Source organism: Colletotrichum spaethianum (assembly GCF_022836535.1).
Source record: "Colletotrichum spaethianum MAFF 239500 DNA, contig11, whole genome shotgun sequence".
Classification (NCBI taxonomy): domain Eukaryota; kingdom Fungi; phylum Ascomycota; class Sordariomycetes; order Glomerellales; family Glomerellaceae; genus Colletotrichum; species Colletotrichum spaethianum.
Window position 1 is genome coordinate 1,330,794 of NW_026054781.1, and position 25,827 is coordinate 1,356,620.

Sequence of the window (25,827 nt, forward strand, 5' to 3'; positions counted from 1 at the left end):
TTAACGGCTTTGAAGCATGGCCGTTGTTGATCCAGGAAGAAAAAAACAAGAAGTGACACCAAGAAGTCAGAACTGTCTTCTGCTAGAAAAGGGTGCTGCTAACCAGCAAAAATCTCCTCCAAACCGCTCCATGTGCCCTTGGATCTCTCTTCCCAGTACGAGTCCTTGCCCATTCTCAACTTCCACACCTCCTCGCCTTCCGGGCCCTGGCCGGCCTTGACAAACCACTTGGGCTTGTGCTCCTCGCCCTTCTCTTCGAGCGCGCGACGTCGGGCTCGCTGCGCCTCTTCCAGCTTGACCTTCCACTCCTCGGCCTGGTCCAAATCGCCCTGCTCTGCTAGCCGCTGATCCGGTCTGAGACGACTGTCCGTGGGTGGCAACCTGCCCTTCTCGATCTCCGTCACCTCGTTCAGGCCAGCTGCAAACATAGTCATTCCGTACGTGTTGGCAGCATTCTCGACAAGCTTTCCAACGCGCCAGATCTCCTTTCCCGCGCCCTTTCCAGCCTGGACAATACGGAGACCGCCAGTCCATGTACCGGAGAGGCTGCTGCCCGTATGTACCCCGTCCGGTCCGTACGTCTCCACCTGGACATCCTCGCCTCGTCCGCCAAACATGCCCTTGCTCCGGAACTCGACGGAGGCTTTGGCGCCGTTCGAGTCGTTGCAGATTTGCATGACGCCTACTGGTTCAACATACTTCTCACCCATCACCACGTTGCGCAGGAACATCGTCGCATGCGTCCACGAATACAGCTCGTCCGTTCCGTCCGGAAGTCGAAGAGCGACACGAACACGGCCTTCCGTTGTGATTTCCGCGCTCTTGCCCCAAAACTTCTGCGACGGCGCCGGCGATTGACTAAAAGACCAGTTGGCCGAGTCGGCCTGCATGGCAAGTCTGACGGGGCGATGAGAGACCTTTTCCACAAGCAGGCGGAATCCTCCAGGAACTTCCTGTTCTGTCCGCAGCAACTCGTAAGTCTCACCGAGAAGAGGATTGAAAGGTTTGCGGATAGCACGCTCTTTTGCGCGACCAGTGCTGAACTGCGACACCGCGAATGCTGTGACGTAAAGAAGGCGGTCCTTGGATTCTTTCTGCCGGACAGCTTCGTCGAGGAGCTGAGCGTATTCCAATTGTTCGGCAACGCGCTGCAGGAGCGAGATGGGCTCGTTCGCGGACACGGGCATGCTGATAGTGCTAAGATCTTTGCCTACGTTTTTCCGCACAAACGCAATCAAACTTGGAGGCTGTACCATGGCCGGCGGAATCTTGGTCCGTCTGTCGATTGAGATATCTACTGGCAGTGGAGTCAAGCTCTTGGGTTTTGTAGGATAGCAGTTCGTGTCATCTGATCCAACAACGTCCTCTTCCTGAGCCGATGAGATGGAAGATGAGTCACTGAGGTGCTCATCAGCCTCCGAGTCTGGACTCTCATCCTCGCTTTGAGCAATCCTAACGATTTGTGAGTTGGTTTCACCAGCTTCGGCATCGAAGAACTCTTCTGTAGACACTGTTTCCATGCTTCGCCGGGAGGGCGCGGCCGATAGGGGAGCGGGTGTTCGGCGGCGTTTGCTGTTGGCAATCAGAGCCGTAAACTCGGACACAACCGAGTCGAGGTCATTAAGGACTGCTGCGCAATGCTCCTGTGTGCTCTTCTCTTCGTGGACGGACTTCTGCTTCGAGTGGTGTGGACCATTGGCGTTTATGGTCGTCACAGAACCCGGAGACGGAACTGCAAGGGCAGACGCAGCAGCGGATTGAGCGGCAGCAGCTGTAGGGGTAGCATTGCTCGATTTCCGCTTCCAAAAGGGTCGTCTCTGCGACTGCTCCGTAGTAGCAGGGGGGGTGAAATAGCTGTCTTGCTCTTCGCCCGCCGTACCGCCTGGGGATAAGAAGTTCGATGCAGCCATGCTGACGGGTCTCTGAGTCGACATGTCTTTCACAAGGCGACGGAGTGCATCCCTGGTGCCAACCATTCGGCTGACGAGAGTTTCGACCTGCTGCCATTCGCGATCCTCGTCGGGGTTCGACTGCGTCGGCTTCAAATGCGTGGTGTTGACCCTCAAGGGGGCTGCTCTGCTGTTGCTGGGCTGCTGCTCCTCCACACCTCTCGCAGCGCGGCTTGCCTTCTCCAAGGCCTTGGCCCAATCGTTGAAGTCCTTGGCATTGGAGGCCCGCAGATGCCAGATCTCGGCGCCCGAGTCAATGTTAATTTCTCGGCGACGCTCGTCGGCCGCGATGGCGGCAAGACTAAGAGGGATCGCACCACGAAGCGCGGACGAGTTGCGGTTGTAGTAGTACGAGAGTGTGCAGGACGAATAATCCAGCGAGAAGAACCTGCGCGCGTAGCCCTGACCCTTCTTTCTCCTTCTCTTGTGCAGGATTCCCGTATGGTAGTTGGCGTTTCCGTCACTGCGCCCGGAAGCTGACGTCGGACGTCCTCCTGCTGCCACGTGACTGTGGAGGCTGTCTTGGGAGGCGGAGGTAACGGCGGTCATCTGCGGCAGGCTCGTCTTGCTGGCGGTCGCATTCGATCCGGCTTGGAGGTTCGGGAAGTTTTGCGCGGTGGTCTGGGGCGGTGCGCCGGTCGGGTAGGTAAGGAGGACGAAGGTAGCTGTCTTGGAGATCTGCTTGGAAAAGGTGTTGTCAAAGACCAAGCCGTACATGCCGCCCTGGCCCTGCGGCACATCCCAAGTGCCCGTCGACACCTTGTCCGCATCGCATTTCCCATGCCATTTTATGGGAATAAAGCCTTTGTTGGCGAGCTGCTCTTGAGCTGTGCTCGAATCCCTCTTGGCGAAAGGTTTCTTGGGCTCGGCAACGCCAGAGGTAAAGGAGCCCGGCGTCGCAGCATCATCGTTCTGGTTCGTAATGAGGCCGGCGGCGCCTGTCCCGGGGTGCTTCACAATGCCAAAGTTACTGCCTCAGCGAGCGAGTGGTAAGCACATGTCCGAATTGGAGAAGCAGTTGAGAGATGGAGGGAGGAAGGAGTAACACGTACATGGACTTCTTGTGTGGCTGAACGCTCCAGGAAATGGTATGGCCTTCGTCGACTTTGACCCATCGTACGATGTAGGACTTTGGAGAAGCATGCTGTCAGCAGGGGATGTCTTCGCGGCCGACGAGGCGATAGCATGAGTAGAAGGGGAAGGCCGGGCCAGGAACGACTCACGTACCTTGCTATGGATCTCCAACTGCTCAATGCCCGCCATTTTTGCGGGTTGTGATGGGAGCTTGAGCTGTCGGTGGAAACGGAGTCAGGGATTCGAAATTGGTCGACCAGTACGTGTTCTGGTTCCAGCAGAGGTCCCAACACTATTAAGGGATCATGATGTGGAGGGCGAGGAAGGTTTGCTAATGATTCAATGGGACGAGGAGAGGGAGAGACGTAGTGTTTGCGTACGAGGGGAGGTGAGAGACATATGTCACCCTTGTCGGGAGCTGCAGCAGCAGTTTACTCGTACCTAGGCCGTAAGGTACGCGGAGAAGAGAGGGAGTGGAGTAGGTATGTGGGACGTCTTTCTTGGACACCTCACCAAGCCTGAACCCAGCCACACCTCGCCCACTGGAGCACTCCGGATGGACACACACACGCACACGCACAGCGGCCACTTGAGCGGAACGGTTGGTTGGGGGCGGAACGTCATGGGAAGGGGGCCTAGGCGTGGTGACTGGCTGGCCTTAGGGGGTTAAAGTGGAGACACGGACGCGGACTGCGACAAAACGTCGCCAAACGGGCTGTGCGAGGTGCGGGAAGCCGCGGGGGCAAGTGCAGGCGTGAATACCTATGATGGATGGCAGATGCCCCGCGACTGGAGGATGTCGGTGAGGCTGGGGCTGTTTTACGCTAAAAATCTAAGAATTGCAACGGGCCCGTTCCGTTGGCAGCTGTTGTGATGGAACCTGTGCATCGATTGGTGCTATGTAGTCGTTGGATGCCAGGCAGACATATTAATGTTCAGGGTGTTCCTGGGCACTATTGGGCTTGGGCGACGAAAAGGGCGAATTGAGGCTATCCCTATCCGACCTGCCTTGTTTTATCAAAGACCCAGGGACGGTACAGCCCATTGACTGGACGTGTAAGACGTGCCACGCGGCGTCCAATCGCCCCTGTCAACCCGACGGACACGCACGATGCGATACGACGACCCGTGTACCCCCCATCAGCATAATCCATCACACGCTTGCACGGAGTGCCGAAGTCCCCCGTTCGCATCGGTCGGAACGTCAACCTTGTCGACCACTGAGATGCTGTTTACGGCTTACCGAGGCTCGCAAATCCTAGGGTGTGCTGAGGAATGGAACCACATAACTGCGGTGTCCCTGCTCCAGGAAGTGCTGGAGAGGGGGTTAGGGGAGGCACGTATGGAGTAGACCACGCTGGATAACCCCAACATCGATTTCTCAACCCGCTACGTACTGCTCTTAGGAAAGCGATATAAACGGGCTCTTCACGTCATATCGCGCCAGGGACAAAGCGTTGAAACAGCTCCAGGATAGACCTCGAGCCGTGCTGGGTGCCATAAGCACGCCGGTGACCGCGGATGCGTATCTCATGACCAGTCCTTCTTTGGCCGAATGAGCCGCAATTCATCTATCAGATACCCGCCGGCAATCTACTTCACTTGTTCGGCGACTCCGAATGCTGATGGCTAACTACAGTTTGGTGCTTGGCTGAGTTGTGGGCAGGGCATCAAGGCTCAGCAATGAAGCAAAGCTGGTGGGTGAATCAGCAGATTGTCAAATGTCAGGGCGATGAGGTCAGACAGCATCTTATGTCATGTTGCCCAACAGAAAGACAAACTGCCGTTGTGAACCGGTTGCACGAGGCGGCTTGCAGGAGCTGAAACCATTGCTTCGATCTGGCAGTACCGTAGCTTCGGGACCGGGAGCAGCAACTCGCACTGACAGGTGACAGCCTGCCGATTTGGCAGCGAGCCTTGACGACAGGTAGGTACCTAGTGGCAACGAAAAAGCAATGCTTGCAGCGTCCTTGATTGGGCTTCAAACTACGGATACGGGTAACGGTCTCTCGGAGTGCATGATGGTAGATGGTATCCATTGCCGTCCAGCAACTCACTCGGCAGCACCCGGGCTCGCGGCACCACCGGAACAATGTCGGGCCCTGTCATGACCCTCCATAGAAGGATGGATGAGACGGAAGGCGGGAAATGATGATGGAACGGACGCTCCGACCACCCAAGGAGCAACGGGAGCGCCAGCCAATCTCCAATTCGTGGGTAGCCGAGCGCGGAGGGCGCTGTAATCCACTCCCACGCGCGTTCTTCCACCCTGCCACTGCCAGTCCAACCTAGGGGCCCCTTTGGAGGCTTTTTTTATTTATTCTTGTTTGGTTTTCCATGTAGGTAATGCCGTTCTCTCCTCGTAGCCACTGGGGCCCGTTTGTCCAGACCCGTCGCCTGCGCCCCTAGACCCCAGTCCAAGACCATGATCACTATCCCCTTTGGGTTAGAGGCCCGACTCCACCTCTAACTTCCCCTCTTGCTGCTTGCACCTACCTATCTGCCATCTGGTGCTGCCTTTGGGAAGTCAATCGTCCCCTTTTTCCTGAGTCGCGCACTATCTTGTCCCAAGACCACAACCATAACCGCCGTCACCACCACCACCACCACCACCACCACCCACAATCCCGCCACAACACTTTGGGCAGCATAGGTGGAGCGTTGTCTTTCATAACCGAAGCATTCTTTTGTCGCTCCATCCACGCCAAAGCCGTCTGAAGTATTGCAACAAAACTCGACAACGAGACATTCTCTGCGCCTCCTCTCGAATGTAGACTGGTCCGCCGCCGTCCCCGTCTCAGTCTCCGACAACGCTACCTCAGCCTCCCCGACGCATGATTGAGGCCATGGTTGTCGCCGCGCTTCCCTTTCCATCTTCGACATCGGGCTCCCTCTTCCCCAGTGCATAATTTCCCATGCTACATCTTGTCTGTCAACTACCCTTCTGATCCCGCCCGCCTTCCCGCCCAATTTCTAGCCGCTGTCCCTGGTTGGCCCGAAGGACCCCTCGATCTGCTTCCCGATCTCGAGAAAATTGCTCCGCGCCTTGTCCAATCCCAATTTAATTCTACCGAACCACGCCAACCCGCGCGCACAAATCCCGTCGTCAACGTCGACCGTTGCACACCGTGTTTACACCATGGCGGGTGTCTTGAGCAAGCGCCAGCAGGCCCGTAACGAAAAAGTCCTCCACGATCTGGTTCAGTCGGTTCCGGGAAACAACTTCTGTGCCGACTGTCAGGCACGAAACCCAGGTGAGCGCAGCCGTCCTCTCTCGCTCAGACCTTTGCCCAATACTGACAGTAGTTCGCAGCATGGGCCTCATGGAGTGTAAGCGCGACTGTCCCCTATCCGTCCCACCCTATCGATCCGGCGTCGAATCGAGTGGGATACCGAAATACACGATCAATACTGACATGGGGATACAGCTGGGTGTGTTTCTTTGCATGAGATGTGCCGCTATCCATCGAAAGTTGGGCACGCATATCTCCAAGGTGAAATCCTTGAGCATGGACAGCTGGTCCAACGAGCAAGTCGAGGTTCGTCCCAAAATGCTGTTGTGAACTTGGAGACAGTGTCGCCCCTAACCTGGCAATCGCAGAACATGAAAAAGGTCGGCAATGTCAGGTCCAACCAGATTTACAACCCAGACAACAAAAAACCACCCGTCCCCGTTGATGCTGACGAAGCCGACTCCGCGATGGAACGCTTTATTCGCACGAAATACGTCAACAACAACCCTGCCCCTGCGAGGAAACAACACTCGAGCCTCTCTGACGAGGGCGTCCCGCCACCGCTACCGCCCAAGTCGGGGGGCAAGTTCGGGTTCAGATCTGCTTCGTCAATCTTTCCCCTGTCGTCTCGCTTGAGAAAGGATTCGTCATTGCGCAACACCATGCCGAGCCCCAGAAGCCCTTCGCCCAGCGACCTGCCAAACAAACCATCCAAAGTGTTCGGCGCGAGTGTTTCCTACGAGCAGGAAGATACAGAAAGAAAACTGGCGAACTTGCGGGACATGGGGTTTTCTGACGGCCAGCGGAACGCGATGGTGCTAAAGGGCGTCAGCGGGAACTTGGAGCGGGCCATTGAGACCCTGGTGCGCTTGGGAGAAAGCGATAGGTCGCCATCACTGACTGGGCCTCGTGACAGCTCGCTGCGTGCGAGTCGCTCGCATGCAAACCTGTCGACGTCCAGTGGTCTATCTGCGCCACAGCAAACGTTCAGTGACCACCCCCAGTCCCCTTCGACCGCCTCCAGCAACAACCCGTTTGATATGCTGCCGCCGCAACCACAGTCTTCCCAATCGACGGGCACGCTGCAGAACAAGAACCCATACGCGAACAACCCCTTTGGAGCGCCGACGCAGCAGCAGCAAGACATCAACCAGGCTTTCGGCAACATGTCTCTGGCACCTGCTCAGCCCCTATTCCCGCACCACACCGGGGGCCTCCCAGCTTCGCAGCCGTTCGCTCAACCTCAGCAGATGTATCAGCAGTCGATGACGCCGCCGGTACCGCAGCAGCAACAAAATCATAACCCTGTGACCTTTAATAGTAATATGACCTATCCTCAACCAATCCAGCCGCAGTCGACAGGCTACAACCCGTTCTTCACAAATCAGACGCAGCCTCAGCAGCAACAGAACCTCGGGGTTAACACCGCCTCGGCACCAGGCCAGTTTGCCAACAATCCATTCACGCGATCTCCGACCCGGATCCAGTCCCCCTCACTAGGCCAAATACCCGAGCAATCACAAACAAACTTCTACACGAACTCGCCGCAGACGATGTCGCCACAGAACAGCAACCCGTTTTTTGCACAGATGGGCTCGCAGGCGCAAGTTCAACAGCAAGTGCCGCAACAACAACCGCAAACGCAACCGCAGCAGTTTTATCAGCAGCACCCCTTCCAGCAACAGGAGCAGAACCCGTTCCATCAGCAAGGGCAACAGCAGTTCCAGCCACAAGGACAGCAACAATTCCAGCAGCAGGGTCAGCAGCAGTTCCAGCAGCCGGGTCAGCAACAGTTCCAACAGCAGGGGCAGCCTTTCCAGCAGCAAGAGACGGGACAGCAGCAATACCAAGCCCCTGCTCCTCAGCCAATGTACCAGCAGTCTCAGCAACCGCAGCGGCCGGATAAGGCTTCGATCCTGGCCCTGTACAACTACCCGCAGCTGGCTCCCCAACCTTTCGCCAGCCAGGCTCAAGCTCAAGATGGAGCGCAGGCGGAAAGCGCGGCGCCTCAGCAATCGAGCCACGACACGAACGCATCGATGCAGGCGGCAGGGAGCAAGAATCCCTTTTTGGCCAACGGGACCACGTCACCAGTCATGGCCCCAGTCCAAGGGATCGGAACGGACATCGGACCACGCAAGCCGGGCGTCAGCCGAGAGAGTATGGCATTTACAGACATGCAATGGACAAACGGTCGCCACAGCCCCGATGCGTTTGCCAGTCTGAGCGCGAGGCACATGTAAAACCGGCGGCAGTGCCGGGTCTTGGTTCTTCTTGTACATACCGCCCTTTTTTCTTTTCTTTCGTAGCTGTAAGATATGGTCGGCTCGGGGGCGCTTCCAGCTTCCGCGTGCCTAGACGTTGGAGAGTCCACAAGATAGCGAGGGTTCTCCCTGTAGAGACATCCACCCTTTTTGGGTTTCACGTTGTGTGCCATCCGAATTTAGACTCAGGTTTTCTCTGATGTTGTGAGCCCGCGGTGCTCGCTACGTGCCTTTTTCCTGCGGAGGGCACATGCCCGCGGGGAGGATGCGGATCCCTGCGGGCTGGGGAAGGCCGGCCCCGACAATGCCGAAATCGGGCAAGTCGGCCACACTAGACCCGCATCGGACCCTGCGACCCCCACCGCCGCGGGAAATTGCATCTCCTTGCGCCGCCGACAGCCGATTTCACCGATATCACCATCGACCGAGGTTCAAACGCCGGGGTATGACTCAAATCCCGGTCCGGCGAGTACAAAGACCGCCGGGAAGCTTGTTCCGTCGTAGGGGCGCACCTGTACGCTCTGAGAACAGCACTCGCGCACCGCGAGCCCTTGCCCTTTGTAACCCGCCCACCTCTTGGCATCATGACGTCCCCCGACTTGCACGCCCGACTCCGCGCCGCCCTTCCAGAGGGAGACGAGGCCCCCACCCTCCCCTCGGCGGCGGCCCTTGCCAACGCCTCGGCCTCGCTCCCGCGGCCCGCTGGAGAGGGGTACCTCTTGCCGCTGGGGGCCGAGGCCACCCTCTCGCACATCATCGACGAGGTCGTCCCGGGCCTCAACGGACAGGCGCGCAGCGGGCGGTACTACGGCTTCGTCACGGGCGGGTCGCTGCCCGTGGCCGAGGCGGCGGACAACATCGTCTCGGCGCTGGATCAGAATGTGCAGGTGCACCTGCCCTCGCAGACGGTGGCGACGGAGTTGGAAAGCGTCGCGTTGCGCATGCTCGCTGACGTGCTGGGTCTAGAGGATGGCAAGGGGGCCAAGGAGGAGGAGGAGGTCTGGAAGGGGAGAACATTCACAACGGGAGCCACGGCGAGCAACATTCTCGGTCTGGCTTGTGGACGGGAGGCGGTCATTGAGAAACGAGGGGGCAGGGTCGGTGAGGCGGGCATCCTGGGCGCGTGCTTGGCGGCGGGCGTGAAGGAGATTCAGGTGTTGACGAGCATGGGACACAGCTCATTGTCCAAAGCGGCAAGCGTCGTCGGGCTGGGCAGGGCCAGCGTCAAGGAGCTACCTGTCAGCGCCGACGAGCCGTGGAGACTGGACCTGGGCGCTGTGGAGAGGCACCTACGCAGAGAGGGCGTGGCGAGTATCATTGCTGTGAGTGCTGGGGAGGTGAACACCGGTCGGTTTGCGACTGGTGGTTTGGAGGAGATGAGGAGGTTGAGGGAGTTGGCGGATCAGTTCGGGGCGTGGATCCATGTTGATGGAGGTAGGTCTTCTGTCAGTGACGTTTTCTCACGAGGGTCGAAGTTGCTGACAAGTGGGCGCAGCCTTTGGTATCTTTGCGAGGGCTCTGGAGCCGACACCTGAATTTGAGAGGATCAGGGATATGGCCTCCGGGTTGGAGCTTGCAGACAGCATCACTGTCGACGGACACAAGCTCTTGAACGTGGTGCGTACACTCTGGGCAACCTCCTGTGCCGCCGGTCTAAAGTCTTTGCATGGGAAACACTGACCATGTATGTCGCAGCCCTACGACTGCGGCATGTTCTTCACACGCTCCCTCTCGACCCTGACATCCGTCTTCACGAACCCCAACGCAGCCTACCTCTCCTCGGGCCCTTCGTCCATCCCCTCCCCGCTCAACATCGGTCTCGAGAACTCGCGCCGCTTCCGTGCCCTCCCTGCCTACGCTGTGCTGCGCTCCGAAGGGCGCGCCGGCCTCGCCGCGATCCTAGGGAGAATGGTCCTTCTTGCGCGCCGGCTGGCGCAGTGGATCCGCGAGTCGGAGGCGTACGAGTTGCTCCCCGAGGGGAGCTGGGACTTGGAGGAGACGCACATGGTTGTCCTCTTCCGGGCGCGGGATGAGGAGGTGAACGAGGAGCTGGTTGGACGGATCAATGCCACGCGAGAGATGTATGTCAGCGGGACGAGCTGGAAGGGGAGGAAGGCTGTGAGGGTTGCGGTGGGGAGTTGGAGGGTTGATGTAGAGAGTGACTTTGGCGTCGTGACGCGGGTTTTGGAGGGTGTTGCCAAGGCCTAGATCGAAGGACCTGGCGGCGTGAAGCCTGGTCCCGTCGGCTGTATTTGCTTTCCGGTCGAAGTAGTTGCATACTTGTAGGTGGAGACGTGCATTTGTCCATACAGGTCATACATGTCTGCGAGCCTTGTTTCTCATCCGGTGTATTTGGTGTTGCAATCGTAAGTTTTGGTCTTGTCTCTAGATCAGATTATTGATTTCACGCGCTCTCGCCCGCGTGAAGACCTCGGGGATACTCAAAGCTTCCACGGCAATTACTGGCCGAGACGAAGGCGTGAGGATTGAGATTGTGGTAACATGAGATATGGGGAGATGATTTGATTGAACCTATACGAAGCGATGGTGCCCGCACTGGCTCTGCTCGTCATTGCTGGGCGGGCACATGGATAACCTCTGTTACAAATGACTAGTGCCGGCAAGAATCCTCCTCGAGTCGACGTAGAAGCTTTCCGGCCTCATTTCAACCGCTTAGCCAACAATCTCATTTCGAGCCACACAGAGACGGATTGGTATCCAGCACCGCGAGACCCATCCACCCTGGAGCTTTCCCCGGGAAATACAACACCGGCAAGCCGGCTAGAGATCATTCGGTTTCTCGCGATCAATGTGAGTGGTGGCATGGCGTTAACTGCCGCTTGGCCCGACACAGCATCGAATCGCGGACCTCGTCGATGCCTCAAGCTTTGGTATGCCACCAGGCATCGGTCGAACCGGACGACAACCCCTCCTCAAGGCACCAGAGCCTCGGAGAATCATGGAGCTCATGAAGGCCGCGGCCCAGAACAGGTATAACCTAGACAGGCATACATACATATCCTCTGCAAAGCATTGCTCGGGGCACACATCGGTTGCTTTACGGCATGACAATTGGACGGTCTGCCTAACAGCCCTGACGCTGCATTAAGCCTCAAGAATATCAACCTCTGTTTGTCCTGGCTATCTTTAGTTCCTTGTATTCGGGCTGAATGCAAAACGGGTACCGATCTACAATCCAAGTAAGTAACTTATAGCGTGCTTGCTTTTAAGGTTTATGGGTATGGTTATGAGTATAAATATAGCTTGACGACACTCTCCCAATTAAGACTGTAACCCTTCCCTAGACACACACAAGGCAGCAGGCTCGCTGGAAGGCGTGCGCTGCTAAACACTTGTTTGTGTTCCGTCCTCCCTCCCTGGACAGATCTATGAGTGAAAACGCGGTACTCCAAGTCAGACGGGCTCGACCCTGAGCGTTGTGAGCACCTCCCATCTTATAACCCCCAGGTACTCTGGACCATGACCTATTTTCATCCCGCGAACGGACCTCGTGTGGGTTCTCAATAAGCCCCCCCCCCCCCCCCCCCCACTCAACTCGATATTGAGCACCACCGCCCAATGGTGAGCGGATGCAGAACCGAGAACTGTCTCGCCTTCCAGAGTAGGTCGGGGCCGCAGCAACCTCCCTCCTTTGACGTTGTTGGTCTCTATCGCCGAGATTCACTGTCGATACCCATGATGGACCATACAAGGCAAGACCTACATCTCGCGTGTGACCGCTTTCTGGACTTCTGGGCTGGGGTCTAAGCCTCGCCCGCTTGGCGAAAGATGCATCATGCGTGTCCCTGAGACATGCCGAGACCGATGCACTGCACAACACACTCATGGTATCTAAATCAATGAGCATTGAAACAGATCACGCCAGGTATGACCGTCTTGATTTGACCTCGTACAGCTTTTGCGTGCATGCTAGGGGAAATTGAGTTGCTCAGGCGTGATTCGCTCAAAACGCGGACTTGGTGAATTCTTGATTTGAACATGTTTCTCGGATTGTCGACTAATAATACTGTAGTTGCTATAGTAGGCATGGAAATGCAGGCAATCAGCCTTGACACCCGTGAGTTCTGTCGGTGATGTGTTTCACCGACGTACTTCGCGGACTTTGTCTCTCGCGCCTTCTCCAACAGGCCAGCCCGTTTCAATCCCAGTCCTGTCCCCCATCCACTGACGTGTGACGTCTTGAATCTCATAGTATGTTGATGCAGTGTTGTGTGTGTGTGTGTACCCTTCCCGCTTGTATGCTTTATAAATGAAGAAGCAAAATAGAGACCCGTTCCGAACTCAAACATGGTATCGTTGCTGTGCTTTCCCCGAACGCCGGCCCTTTTGATGACTCGTCGTAACGCCGATAAATGAAAAATTGCAAGTTAAGGGGTGGCAACATTGTGATGTGTTGCTGTTAATTTCTCGTCATAGCCGGAGGGGGCTCGCTACGACAGGTGGGGGCGTTGACGATGCCGAACCGGTAGCAGTGCTATAATCGGGCGGCAGAGAGCCCCGGGCACCCCCTACTGTGCCGCCGATGGGTGGGGGTCGAGGAAAGGCACCCGTCGCGGTGTGCTCGACGTGAGCCATCTCGAAGCTGCCGTCACGGGGCAGAGCCTGTCCTGGCTTGGGCTTCGGTTCGTAAGCGGGAGGGGCCTCGCCGAACTCGTTGAGGCCCTCATCGGTGCGTGTTGTCCACGCCCATCGACCACCTCGCGATGAGCGTTGACGCCTTGCTCTCGGACGATTCGCTTCCAGGTCGCGGCGGGGCCATGGGCGCTGGATGCCAAGCTTGCGGAGACGGCGGCGGCGTTGGAACTGGATGAGTGTTGCGAGAATGCCAAGAGAGAGGAAGACCACGAGTGGTGTCAAAATCCAGGTGTACGGCGTGTCGGATAGTGAAAGCGGGTTGCCCGTGTTGCCGAGAGAGCCGTCGGGGGAAGACATGCTGGGCGGCTGGAAGTGAGATGAACGAGAGAAGATGGCCGGGTGGGAAGGCGCGAACAACTAGGATGGTCTTATTTGGAGATCCGCGATGGCGGGCTCAAGCGAGCGTGGCCACGGCAGTGACTGTTGCTTGGAGAGTTTGGCTGTAAAGAGAAGTCGACTTTGTTTGGACTGTCAGATTGATTTGGGGGTTGGCGGCTATTCTTGGGACGAAAGGGAAGGACCCCTGGTGGTTGTATTGGACCGTATTACAAAGGCGCAGAGGGCGAAACAGGGAACGGGTATAGGCAGCGATGGCGATGCAAGGGCAAGACGGTGGTCTTTCACGTCATCATAGCGTGGCTCAGATGCTCGGAATTCGCTAGTGTCGTCTGGACGCAGCAAGCTTCGATAGCTGTGTTGCTGTGGTGGAGCGGACCGGACGGAAGCCAGAGGAGAGTGAGCGGACGGGGATGTGACGAGGTGGTGGGAAGATATTCGGGGTCGGCGGGAGTTTGACGTTTGGCGGTTGGCGGTTGGCGCAAGCAAGGAGGGAGCTTGCGGGCTATGATGATTCAATGGCGAGGATCGGGTTTCCACTCGCTGTGGGTAAATCGGGCCCAGTTGTTCCTTTCCCTGATTGCAGGTCGGCGGGACGCAGATCGCACAATCGACTTGGGTGGTGTTTGACGTAGGTACTAGGGAGAGTGGAGGGGGGAGGAGGAGCGAGACAGAGGCTGAAGTAAAAGAAAGAAGGAAAGTCGACGAGAGGGAGAGAAAGAGCAGCCGGGAGGGTTTGGCGAGAAGAAATGGTGGCGGGGAGGTATATTGGATATTTGGCCGCAAATGCCAAACACGACTCAATAGCGGAGGAGTTGAAAGTGGAATTCCAACGGGCAGGGGCTGGAAGGAAGGAGCCGAGAAATGAACCATGTACTACTACTGCAGGAGCTCCGTGAGGGACCAGGGCTGGCAAGGAGGTATGGGCGGTGTCCGTATCCGTAGTAAACCTGGAAAAGATTGGTGTTGGTTTCGTTGATACCGGAATGTCTGTAGGGGGCGAGACAATGTCGACCAGGTAGACAGGTTTTGGATGGATGTTCGTGCCCGCTAGGGTCGTGTGAAAAGAGCCAACGAACATACTATTGACTAGTCATAGCCAGGAGCCCTGGATATGTGGAAGGCAACATAATGTAACCGGACTGCCGACGGCCTCGGGAAACGCGTGCGAATGCGGACGGTCGGTCTCTGTGAGCGTGAGCGTGAGCGATTGCGAAGGATTGCCGCAGAGCTTTTTGAGCAGGGACGGTACAGAGGGCGAAGATCAAGCAAGGGTGCCAATAAAGATAGCCTGGGAGCCGAGGGACGGAGATGGGACGGAAAGCAGAGGGCAGACAGCACCGAGAGGAAGGTTCGCTGTTGATCTGCCCATCTCAGCCACGCCATGCAATACAGTCAGTCAGTCCATGGTTGGGACGGAGGAGAGCAGCTCATCGAGTGTTGGACGACGGTCTGACGGCTGGGCGCATGCCACGGCTGCGTCAAACTGCCTTGTGTCATTTGTGAAGCGCGTTAATCAAATAGAGGCTTTGGTTGAGCAAGGGCCAAACGAAGGTGATTTGATTGCACGCAGCATCAGGGTAATTTGAGCTCCGTATTCCCTGGACGACTGACTGCAGCAATGTGGGCTTGAATCAGTGTCGCATCTCCTCTGGAGAAAGGGGACCGGGGTTTGCAACAGAGTAAACGACGGCCCATTCAACTTAAATGAACCCAGTCAAACAGGACACATCCCTGAACGGGCGCTACCAATCCACAGGGACCATCTTGGCTTTTTTTGGGGGGGGGGGGATCGCACGTCATGGCTAAAGTAAACCTGTATCGTGTTTAGCAGGGACGACAGCTGCTATATCTCAGCCCTCTGTACGATGTACTCGGTAGGAAGGGATGAACACCATGGTGCACCGATGACCGAGGAGTGTTCAGTATTCATCCATCGTCAATCGTCGAAACCCGCCACTCTGCTTACCGAATCAAACTCCCAATTGCCTCGGCCAAAAAGCTTGTACGATGTAGGAAAGACCATGGCGACGAAGGATGTGCAACGAGCATCTGCTCCCGCGCTGCCCTGCATGGCGGCTCTGTGAGGTACCCCACCCCCCTGGCTGCATGCCGCCGGACTTGGCCTCTCCTTCGTGTCCTCTTCCACAATGTGACCTGGCGACTGTTTCAGGGACTCGCTTCGTTCCAGAGCTGCACAACGTCCAAGCAGAGGTGACTGCCACCAAAGAAGAAACACTGCAAACACGCAAGTAATGCCTCGCAGTGCCAACGAGCCTGGCAACCGTTATACCGCGCTCCTGCTCGAGCGCTCTGCATGAATCCCGCGCCGTCGGACCAGCTGCCATTGGTTCGCACTCGGGAGGCCTGGCGCGCCGTCGCACGCGGAGCTCGCGATGCCGCGTCCCGGCTGCGACGAGAAGCTTCGTTGGTGTAGCCTCGGCATTTTTTTTTTTTGCGGGAATGCGGCAGGAGCATCATCGTTACCGGGCTGGCCCAGCTCGGGAATGGCAAACTGACCGGAATCTGTTTCACTCTTTGCCACGCTGCAAAGACAACCATTGCAGCTTGCCATCGCCAACCTACCCACCTTAGCTCCCTCACGCCGAGCTTCATTCCATGCCCAGCTCTCACGTTCACGGCAAGACATCCGGAGGCAGAAATTTGCCAATTTGAAAAGCCGTGCCTTGTGACCGCACATGGTGGAACGGCGACGGAGGGTCCGGTCATCCCTGACGATCCAATGTTCACCACTGCGCATGGGGGCCAAAGGGGAAGTCTCGCATACAAAAGCTGGTAGCCTGCCACTGGCTGGCTGATCAGAGGCATGGGTACTGGAAATTGGCCCTTGCGCATCAGGACCGGACGGAAAGGCAGTGGGGCTCCCAGGTCCCCGAGGCCGGCCAACCATCTGTCTTGCTTTTCCTCCATTCCCGTCCCTGCCTCAGGCCCCTGTAGCACCTTGCATGCTTTCCCAAATTCTGCCCGACACATTCCAGCTTGGAATCCACTCGAGTCGTCACGATAATCTTGGCCCCCCAGTAGCTCTGCACTCGCATCCGCACGCGACCACCACCACGCCTTACACCCTGCCACAGAAACCACCTGCGAATAGCTTCACTACGCTTGCAACTCTGTGTTTCCTCCTCTCGTGTCTCATCGGTCGACAGCCATCATGCCGCGCGCCATCAGAGGTATGCTTCTCCACCGCGCACTGCTTCCGTGCTCGAGTGCATGCCCGCCGGCCTGCCTTGACCAGATCTTCCCCCAGCCTGCTGACATTCCCGCCCCGCCTCCCTAGGAGTCCTGATCGAGTGCGACCCCTCCATTAAGTCCATCATTGTCAACATTGACTCCAACAACCACGATTACATCATCGAGGATCTCGACGACCAGCACGTCGTCGTCAAGGAGAACATGGTTGCCGCTCTCAAGCGACAGCTCGACGAGGTTGGTTCCCATCTCATCTGCTTGTTGGACACTGGGAGGCACGGCCATGCACGCTAACAGAACATTGCTTGCAGCGGTTGAAGGAGACGCAGCAGCCCGACGAGAGCTCGGACTCTGATTGATCAACGACGACGATGACCCATCGATCTCTTTATTCATCTACGCATAGCAATGCCTTCGGACGCGCCCGCTCACTGTACATCTACCGCATGCCTCTTCTTTGCTACTCGTCGCTATGTGACCCTGGCTGTGCCAACCACCGCCACGCAACTCTATGCGATGCCATCATGGCATCATGGCGCGATTGTGCTCTATCACACATTCAAATGGATCGTATGACCTTGTGATGATATCACTCAAGGATCAAGTGAGGACCCAGGATTGGGTTGGATACCATGGACCCCAGATGCGGAGTATTCATGTCCGCATGCCACGCCCAAGTAAGGCTGGCAAAGACGGCTCTGCCGTATGAGGACTCCGTAGACGCCTCGCTTAGAGCTTCTCGAACGTGGGCTTCTTCTTGGACAGACCAGACATCAGGGCAGTCTGGAAATCACTCGATTGCAACATAGCCGAGTTCCAAACAGTCGTGTACCGCAAGTCTTAGCAAGCATTAGCACAGTTCCACAAGCCAGACAAGCCCAGTATCGCCAATAAAGCAAGGCAGAACAGGTTCCCCAAAGTGAGCAGAAGGGTGCAATGCAAAACTTACTCTCCTCGACCGAGTGATCCCTCGCGTGGTTCAGCAGCTCCTTGGTCCCCTGCACCGCCACGGGGCTCTTCTCCGCGATGAAACCCGCGAGCTTGAGCCCCGCCTCGACGGCCGTCTCCTTGGACTCGAACACGCGGCTGACGAAGCCGACCGACAGCGCCTCGTCGGCGGAGAAGTCGCGCGCCGACAGGCAGACGTCCTTCACCCACGACGTGCTCCCCACGAGCTTGGGGAGCCGGCTGAGCGTGCCGAGGTCCGCGGCGAGGCCAATGTCGACCTCCTTGACGGCGAAGCGCGTGTTGCGCGCGCAGATGCGCACGTCGGCGCAGCACGAAATGTCAATGGCGATGCCAATGGAGATGCCGTGAAGCACGCAGATGACGGCTATGTCTGTGTAAGCTTACATATCCACCATCCCATACCGGGTTTCTTTCTAATCATGAGACTCGGGGAGGGGGGAGGGGGAAAGAGACGAAGCATGAGAATTGGAGCAACACGACGTACGCTTCTCGCACTTTTCCGCCGCAGCAATGGCGTCCTGGAACTCGACAATGTGCCGACGCATGACGGTCGCGTAGCGCGAGGGGTCCCCGCCGAGCCCCGACCCGAGCGGGCTGTTGCCGGCGTCCTGGACGTCGAGGCCGGCGGAGAAGGCGCGGTCGCCGACGGCGGAGAGGACGACGGCGCGGACGTCCGGGTCGTGGCTCAGGCGGCCGAAGACGGCGCCGAACTCGCGCCAGACGGGCTCCGAGAAGGCATTGAGCTTCTGCGGGCGGTTGATCTGGACGTGCGCGACGAAGGGGGCCGGCGAGGTGACGAGGAAGTGTGTGTAGGTGTAGTCTTTGAAGGTCGCCATGGTCGCGGCGATGCTTGTGATGCCTTGTGAGAGAGGCCGACGGCGGCGGTGGTGGCGCAAGGCGGGGGGAACGATGGAGGTTGGGGGAGGTGGATGGTTCGAAGCGAGGGACACGTTGAGAACCCGATGGGTTGGTGTTGTGCGTCTGGATCTTTTCGATATCTTTGGATGATTGCGGTCCGAATCACAGATGACAGCTTGTGCGAGTGCGATGAGCGAACGTGCGATAAGAGTTTCCTGCTGACGGCACTGACCGAGTTGCCGAGGCACGTCGCGCGCGTTTTCCCCGACCCGATTGCCCAGGGGGGCCCCCGCTTGGTCTGGGGTAGGATGCCGGCACGTCCGGGGCGTGGGGGTAGTGATCACTCATCATCCCAGCGTCTTTTTTTTTTCTTTTTTCTTTTGCTTCTGAAGACTCGGACCGTTTCTTTTTCCATCATGATATGCATTTGGCCTTGGTTGGCCGATAGGATTGACGGTTGAGGTTTTGACAACTTCTCTCGCAGGCCATCGTCTAATTGGCTTCCTCAACTTGGTCACTTGAGGCGCGTCAAACGGAAGCGTACCGCACTTTTGTTGATGGGTGCGAGGTTTCTCGGATTGAACCGAGATGCAGATGCGGAATAGGTGCTTTCGTCTAGGGCTCCCAATTGTTCTCAGCTCGGCCGTGCGGCTGTAAGGATTCATTGACTTCCTGGCCCACACTAGTTGGTTCCCACCCTCAGGAACTTGCCAGCAAAGGCCTTCGGGTGTTTCCACATTTTTCTCGCCATTCTGTACTCCTGGGACTGTTCAGATACTTTGAATTTTTTGGATACGCGTTTCTCCCATGTCGAACCCAACGCTTCCGGGACATGATCGTCGGCTGCCACGGAGTCTCTGGTGGAGGGTGTTGGCCGAATGAGTCACTCGGCGACATCATACGAATGGTCTCTGCAATGTTCCGTACAATGTACCATGCCACCTTATCACCCGCCCGATACACCTATAGCTATGTCGCCTCCATGTAGAAAGTATTCCCAGATGTCCTCACTAGGGGACGATCGGCCCCTTTTCCTCATGGCAAGTGGTTTTACAAGATTTACTGATTTCGCCTGATAAAACCTGCAACTCGTTTCGACGGATTTCTTCCGTCTATGTTCTCAAATGATATATTGATTCTAATAGCTTTGGCTTTGTTTATTGTCTTGCATGCTCCCCTCCATATACAGTGACCGCTGTTCAGGTCCTCCGCACTTATACTCGCCTGACATAGCTCACTCACATGCTTGTACAGAAGCACAAAATCAACCCCGTAAAGGTTTACGCCATTGACTTAAGGGAGAGAGATGGTCTTCTGAGGTCGTCTTCGTTGCTGGCGGGAAATAGCTCGATGCAGCTTCGAGACAGGAAATCCTCGTTGGGATCGCCTTCTTAGCTCAGAGAGAGTACGAAGTTAGCCATCTTGTCCAAACCCTCGCACTTCTCCAAGCACCAAAACATGTTTGTGTCCAATAAATCAGGTAATTGGCGAAACCATTGCCACAGACAGCCTCTTCAATGCAGATTCGGTACGGCGAGTGAAAGTCCAATGTCATCCTTTGGAGTGTGCTGGGTGGGTAAAGGGAACGAAAAGGGGTGTTGAACGCTTACCTGTCCCGCTCAAGAAAGGGAGATAAAATTCCTATGCTTCGTGACTGTATCGTCTGTACTGGTTCTTTCTGGCAAAGAGCGCGAGGGAAACGAGTATTTATATCTGTTGATGGAGGCCCGGACCTCTCCCTTCCGACTTGATCCATCTCGCATGGCTTAGGGCTGTACTGAATACGAAAGACCATGCAACGTGCTCTGACTAAGGGACAGGCTGTGAGTCAATCGGGCAACGTCAAACGTACGACAGCCCCTGTAGCGTAATAGACAGACATAACCGATGGAGATTCATTTACCACAAAGGGACAAGCGGCTAGCTGACTCTGTATCTCATGTCAACCTGGACGAGAACTTGTCAAGTTCCCCAAGCCCCGACAAATTAATCCCAACAGGCATTGATAGTCACGCAGCCGCCTCAGACGGGAAAGCCTCCTGGGCTGCTTTGGGCAATGCCCAGAGGAAGGTCATCGACAGTGCGGCAGTCAATGGCTCGACCAGGGCATGCCATTCTGGCTAGATGGGGTAGTACAGAGGCGAAGCCTTCGCATGCGGACTTTGTGTGGTAGAGGGCCGAGACCTCCAGTGTGTCCCATGACCAAACGAGGCGCTGGTAGGCAGCTCCCTCCTTGACACGGTCCCGAGAGAGGGCTGTCGAGCTGGCATAGAAGAAAGTATGAAAAGGGGGAAATCATGAAGCGGTTATGAGTACTACTGTTTTATTCCCTTCGAATTTGGAAACAGTTGGTGTTTGGTTTCGGCGATAAACGGCTGTCCCATGGCAGGCAAGATCAAGGTAATTAGCGAAGGTGGAACGGCATGCGCTATCTATTGTCCCTAATTGTGCTTCGATGGAGGAAGGAGTCGATGAAGTCAAATGGTGCTTGCGGAAGGCACACATGCAGCCGAACCCCTCTGTATCGTTACATCTACTCAACAGGGCAGCACATGTCTTCTCCCTTCAACGCCATCAACCTTTGTCCGTCTGCGACAGTTTCTCAACCCCCTATCAACAGGAGCTCTCCTATATCCTACGACGATATCTTTAACGTCACCGCGCTCGTTCACAGCCCAATGAAGTCTCTGTCTTGAGACCCATGTCTCGGGCCAGAAATACGCTGCCCCGAACGCCCTCCACCGAAGCACACCGCCTTACGGATCCCGGTACTTCAGCCTGCAAGCACATATCCTTGCGACGATATAGCTCCGCCGATAAGTTCAGCGAACGAATTTCCGACAGCCTCAAGCAACGCTCTTCAGAATTGCCACCGAATACTGTTCGTGTAGACTTTTGCTGTCGCTCTCAGGCGGATCTCGCCCTGAACTTCCAGCCCACCGCTGAGAAGCCAGCGATGATTCCAAACTTCTTCCACCCAACCAAAGCTGCTGGCAATACTCTTCAACATCGATCCAAACCTACCGGCGATTTTGACGATACGCCCTTACCCAGTCTCCGTCCTTCAATGGCTGACATGTCGCTGAAGCCTGAGAAGGATGTCGCCTCCAGCATTTCATCGACCAGAAGTGGTACCTTCCGTCACGCGCTTCTCAAAACCTCGTCAGGACGCCCAATGATTATCGAGAGAGACTTGCCCGCACCTCCTTTCCTCAGCCGACAGGCCAGCAAGAATCATCTACATGACATACAGGATGATACAGTTGGCTACGAGAACAGATTGAAGATTGCGATTCCATCCAGGAAGCATTCACCCATCCATATGCAAGATGACCCTCCTCTGTCTGTCAACACACATCTTATGGGATCCACGACCAGCACTGAACCGTCGTTTCTACGAGAGCCAGTCTGTGTTGATCCTCTTATGCACCCAACCCAGACTCATGTCGAAGCTCACCACCAAGGTCTCCTCAAAGGTGCTGACTTCTGCGACACTGGTGTCCCTGGACAACCAATTACCCAGTTACCAGATGAATCTTTCAACTCTTCCTCGTCGTCGTCCTCGTCATCATCTGCATCCTCGGAAGCAGAAGTCATCCATGCTAAAGTTCGCCGTGCTATGACAGGCGACGACCTATGTCTTTCCACAGTCGAAGTCACTGTTCCGAAGCACGGCGGGCACAGTCATGCCACAAAGGTTCGGCCTGCATTCAACCTACCAACCTTCCATTACCCCGTTATAGAACAAGAACAGCAGCCTACTCTCGTGGTTTCCAAGGTGCGGCCTTTCGATCCATCCAAAGAACACATGCTCTCTGAGAGAGACACGGCTGGAACCCCAGTCTTGAATGGCACTGACAAAGGCATTGCGAACATTCCTGTGTCCAAAGTACGCCCGTTTACTCAAGAACCGCCTCAACTGAACCGCCACGCGGGACATCAATTGATATCCAAGGTACGGGCATTCAGTGATGAGTCTAACTCCAGCACCGAAAAAGACCAAGAGAAGTACTTCGCCGTTGGTTCAGACGAGTCGGCGAAAGAGAACCCCGTCGAAATGGATAAGTCACAATCTCCCACCACACCGCGCTCCAGAGCAAGCACTATCGACTACAAACGCACCGCACAGTGGCTCCGACATTTGCTGAGGAATCCAGAGGCGCATACTGCGAAACTGACAGAAAGGCCCTCAAAGAAGAAACGGGGGTCTTATTCTGCACTGAAGGACTCTCCAGCACATGACACAACCTCCCCGAAGATGAACCGGTATCCGACCCTACCGCCTTCTGATCTCGAACCGGGCATTTTCCAAAGTACTTTTGGTGAGTTAGAACGTCTGCTTCACGAAGCATTGGCGTTGGCTTCGCGAGTTGCGGATCGTGAAGAAGCAAAATGTCCAGACTCTGAGCAGTCCCCACGCCGCACCTCGAATGGAATGACACCATCCATGATCCCTTGCAATGAAACCCAACAGTTGTCAGATATTGAGTTGAATGACAGTAAGCCGGAAACCCAACGCACCTCAAAGCGCGCTGCTACGTTTCCAAACACTGGGCGGCCCGCCATGCGTAATGTGGACGATCTGTACAGAAACATGTCTCTGACTCCGCAGACAACAGAGCTTGAGGACGTGCTTGCGCGTAATACAAAGCTGAGCCAATCGAGTAAGAAAAGCCGACACAGAAGCAAATCTCGTTCCCGTCAAGCTGGCCCTGTGCCGGAGAGAATCTCAAGCAAGAACAGAAGCAGAGGTTTGAAGAAAACAAAGCGTGCAAAGATGGAATCAAAAATCAGGCCCCTACCTACAGATTCAGATGTGTCCAGCATGGATGGATCCAATGACTCCTCCTTTATCGACTTTTCGAATCTATATCCGACCAAAAACAGAAGCAGTGGACCGACTCGTCCTCGAGCAAGCTCCAAGCGAGTTCCCTTCATAACTCGCAATACCGGCGAAGATGCCCTTCCAGAGAGAGACTTGAATGGTCGCCCAATCCATAATAGCCGTGGCATCAGTTTACGAGGCAAGTCTCATGTCAGCCTGCGTGGCGTACAGGCATTCAGTCTGGCTAAGTCGAAACGACGCCAACCAATTGCTCGAGATTGGTCTCCAGTACGAAAGAGAGCTATCGCGGCTGTGGCTTGTATCAGCACAGCGCTCATCGGCATCATCATCGGCATATACGCTGGCTTAGTACCGTCACTACAGTACTACATCCTTGATACGAGCCACTCAATCGTCAATGGAAACGTTGGGTGCTTTCTGGGAATGGCTGTCCCGACGTTTTTCTGTTGGCCGCTCCCTCTCATGCACGGGCGCAAGCCATACATCACATCCAGCCTGGTTTTGTCAATGCCGCTACTCTTCCCGCAAGCACTGGCTGTGAGCGCCCAAAGGTTCTACAACCTCACCGGATAGAGGATGGTTTTGCTGTTACCCCGTGGCTTCATGGGTGTCTGCCTTGGCTTCGCAAGCATGAACTTTCATTCCATACTCACAGACCTCTTCGGCGCATCTCTAATGAGCAGCAATCCTCACCAGGAAGTTGTCGATGACTTTGACGTAAGGAGACACGGAGGCGGCATGGGCGTCTGGCTCGGTATCTGGACATGCTGCTACATTGCTTCCCTCGGCCTCGGATTCTTGATTGGCGCGGCGGTGATCGACAATCTCCAACCAGCTTGGGGGTTCTACATCAGCATCATCCTTGTGGCCGTGGTCCTTCTACTGAACACCCTTTGCCCAGAAGTACGCCGCTCCGCCTTCAGAAGATCAGTCGTCGAAGTCAGAACCGGTACTGACATCAGCCGGCGTGTTGCTCGCGGCGAGGTCATGATGCACCGCGTCAAAGATGGTCCCAGATGGTGGGGACAGGAAATGTATCATGGAATTGCACTCTGCTTCGAAATGCTTCGACAGCCCGGCTTCGCCATCATTGCGGTCTACTCTGGCTGGATCTACGCCCAAGTTGTTCTCGTCATCGTCTTGCTGGGTTCACTATCCTCGAGGTTCTACCGAATGCGGTCACCATACGTCGGACTCATGGTGGCCGCAATGACATTTGGGGCTGTTCTTGCGATACCGTTTCAAAAAGCCAGCTACTTTTCCCGAGCAAGACATACTCAAGTCAACACCAGCCGTTTGACATTTGACAAGCAGATCACATGGACATCACATCTCCTCCGCCGCTCCGTATTCGCCATCGGCCTTCCTCTAGCAGGCCTCGTCTACACCTTGGTGTCTACAGGCCCGCCTATGCATCCAAGTGCTCCCGCCATTGTTGCTGCTGCGATCGGCTTTCTTTCATGTCTAGCGATTTCGGAATGCAACGGACTCATCATGGAAACTTTTGACACTTCGGATCTTCAACCCGGAATGACGGGCCGTCCTCGGGGCAACTCGGACATCGCCCAGAAAAAGAAGAACTACTCAGCCTATCCTCGTGTAACCGCCGGATTTTCTGTCTGCCATACTTTGGGCTTCATCTTTGCAGCAGGAGCCTCTGGACTCGGCGGCATGGCACAAAGAAATCTGGGTCAGAGAGCAGCTACTGGAGTGGTTGCCGGTATATTGCTTGTGTTGACAGTCATGCTATTGCTGGCTTTGGTTCGCTTCAAAGAGGTAGTGATTATCCCCGAGAGCAAAGCTGGCGAGATGGAAAAGTGGACTACTGTCCGAAGACAATCAATTAAACGCCGCGACTCAATGCCCGCTGGAGCAGTTAACGACAAAGATATCATTGCAGAAGAAGAGCCATGGCGTCCTTTCATAGTTGGCAATCCCACCAGCAAGACACGGCGAGTCAACGTGCTCGAACTTGGCGGCATGTCACGTTTCACTGAGATCAGAAAGAGGAACAAACTCATCGACGCTAACCAACATCTCAACCGGGCCGCTTTGGATGCGGGACTGGATGCTCTGGACGACCAAATCAGCGAAATCGTGAGTGACATTGTCAGTGACGCCAAAGATCTTGTCAGAAGAAACAGTCAACAAAGTCAGCGCACTTCCCGCTCGCGGCGAAATCATCGAAGCGCGACAAGCGAGGATGGTGATCTTTCGTCTATTGAGATGAGCTCCATGGACGACAGATTTTCCCCGAGTGGCCATCGTTCTCGAATGCCTGCTAATGTCTACAATGAGCGAGAGTGTCTTCGGGGCCAGACGGTGAAGGAGGAATGAGTGAAAAGGCTGGAGGAAGCCAGGGCTTGAAGGATGTTCATCACTAAACGGCGAGACTGCCCGGCAGGCATCGTTGTATAAAGACACCAATG

At 55.9% G+C, this 25,827-nt stretch overlaps 7 protein-coding genes across 7 annotated transcripts; 4 read left to right on the forward strand and 3 right to left on the reverse strand.

The window, feature by feature from the left end:
* Positions 1 to 98: 98 nt before the first annotated feature.
* On the reverse strand, positions 99 to 3,212 carry ColSpa_05302 (oxysterol-binding 3; the record flags this gene model as incomplete). Its single annotated transcript, XM_049271514.1, has 3 exons — positions 99 to 2,919; positions 3,002 to 3,093; positions 3,177 to 3,212. 3 exons carry the CDS (start codon positions 3,210 to 3,212, stop codon positions 99 to 101), a joined length of 2,949 nt encoding a protein of 982 aa, XP_049127471.1.
* Positions 3,213 to 6,162: 2,950 nt separating this feature from the next.
* ColSpa_05303 (UBA domain-containing protein 7) lies at positions 6,163 to 7,756 on the forward strand (the record flags this gene model as incomplete). Its single annotated transcript, XM_049271515.1, has 4 exons — positions 6,163 to 6,277; positions 6,330 to 6,562; positions 6,625 to 7,700; positions 7,744 to 7,756. 4 exons carry the CDS (start codon positions 6,163 to 6,165, stop codon positions 7,754 to 7,756), a joined length of 1,437 nt encoding a protein of 478 aa, XP_049127472.1.
* A 1,348-nt stretch (positions 7,757 to 9,104) lies between these two features.
* Positions 9,105 to 10,728, forward strand: ColSpa_05304 (L-2,4-diaminobutyrate decarboxylase; the record flags this gene model as incomplete). Its single annotated transcript, XM_049271516.1, has 3 exons — positions 9,105 to 9,954; positions 10,016 to 10,137; positions 10,216 to 10,728. The coding sequence occupies 3 exons, from the start codon at positions 9,105 to 9,107 to the stop codon at positions 10,726 to 10,728; spliced, it is 1,485 nt and encodes a 494-aa protein (XP_049127473.1).
* A 2,223-nt stretch (positions 10,729 to 12,951) lies between these two features.
* Positions 12,952 to 13,473, reverse strand: ColSpa_05305 (uncharacterized protein; the record flags this gene model as incomplete). Its single annotated transcript, XM_049271517.1, has 1 exon — positions 12,952 to 13,473. The coding sequence occupies one exon, from the start codon at positions 13,471 to 13,473 to the stop codon at positions 12,952 to 12,954; it is 522 nt and encodes a 173-aa protein (XP_049127474.1).
* A 3,214-nt stretch (positions 13,474 to 16,687) lies between these two features.
* Positions 16,688 to 17,084, forward strand: ColSpa_05306 (general transcription and DNA repair factor IIH subunit TFB5; the record flags this gene model as incomplete). The annotated part of the gene is made up of 3 exons (XM_049271518.1): positions 16,688 to 16,706; positions 16,814 to 16,962; positions 17,037 to 17,084. 3 exons carry the CDS (start codon positions 16,688 to 16,690, stop codon positions 17,082 to 17,084), a joined length of 216 nt encoding a protein of 71 aa, XP_049127475.1.
* Positions 17,085 to 17,454: 370 nt separating this feature from the next.
* ColSpa_05307 (delta(3,5)-delta(2,4)-dienoyl-CoA isomerase, mitochondrial) lies at positions 17,455 to 18,530 on the reverse strand (the record flags this gene model as incomplete). Its single annotated transcript, XM_049271519.1, has 3 exons — positions 17,455 to 17,564; positions 17,675 to 18,058; positions 18,179 to 18,530. The coding sequence occupies 3 exons, from the start codon at positions 18,528 to 18,530 to the stop codon at positions 17,455 to 17,457; spliced, it is 846 nt and encodes a 281-aa protein (XP_049127476.1).
* Positions 18,531 to 24,028: 5,498 nt separating this feature from the next.
* ColSpa_05308 (uncharacterized protein) lies at positions 24,029 to 25,735 on the forward strand (the record flags this gene model as incomplete). Its single annotated transcript, XM_049271520.1, has 1 exon — positions 24,029 to 25,735. One exon carries the CDS (start codon positions 24,029 to 24,031, stop codon positions 25,733 to 25,735), a length of 1,707 nt encoding a protein of 568 aa, XP_049127477.1.
* Positions 25,736 to 25,827: the final 92 nt, after the last annotated feature.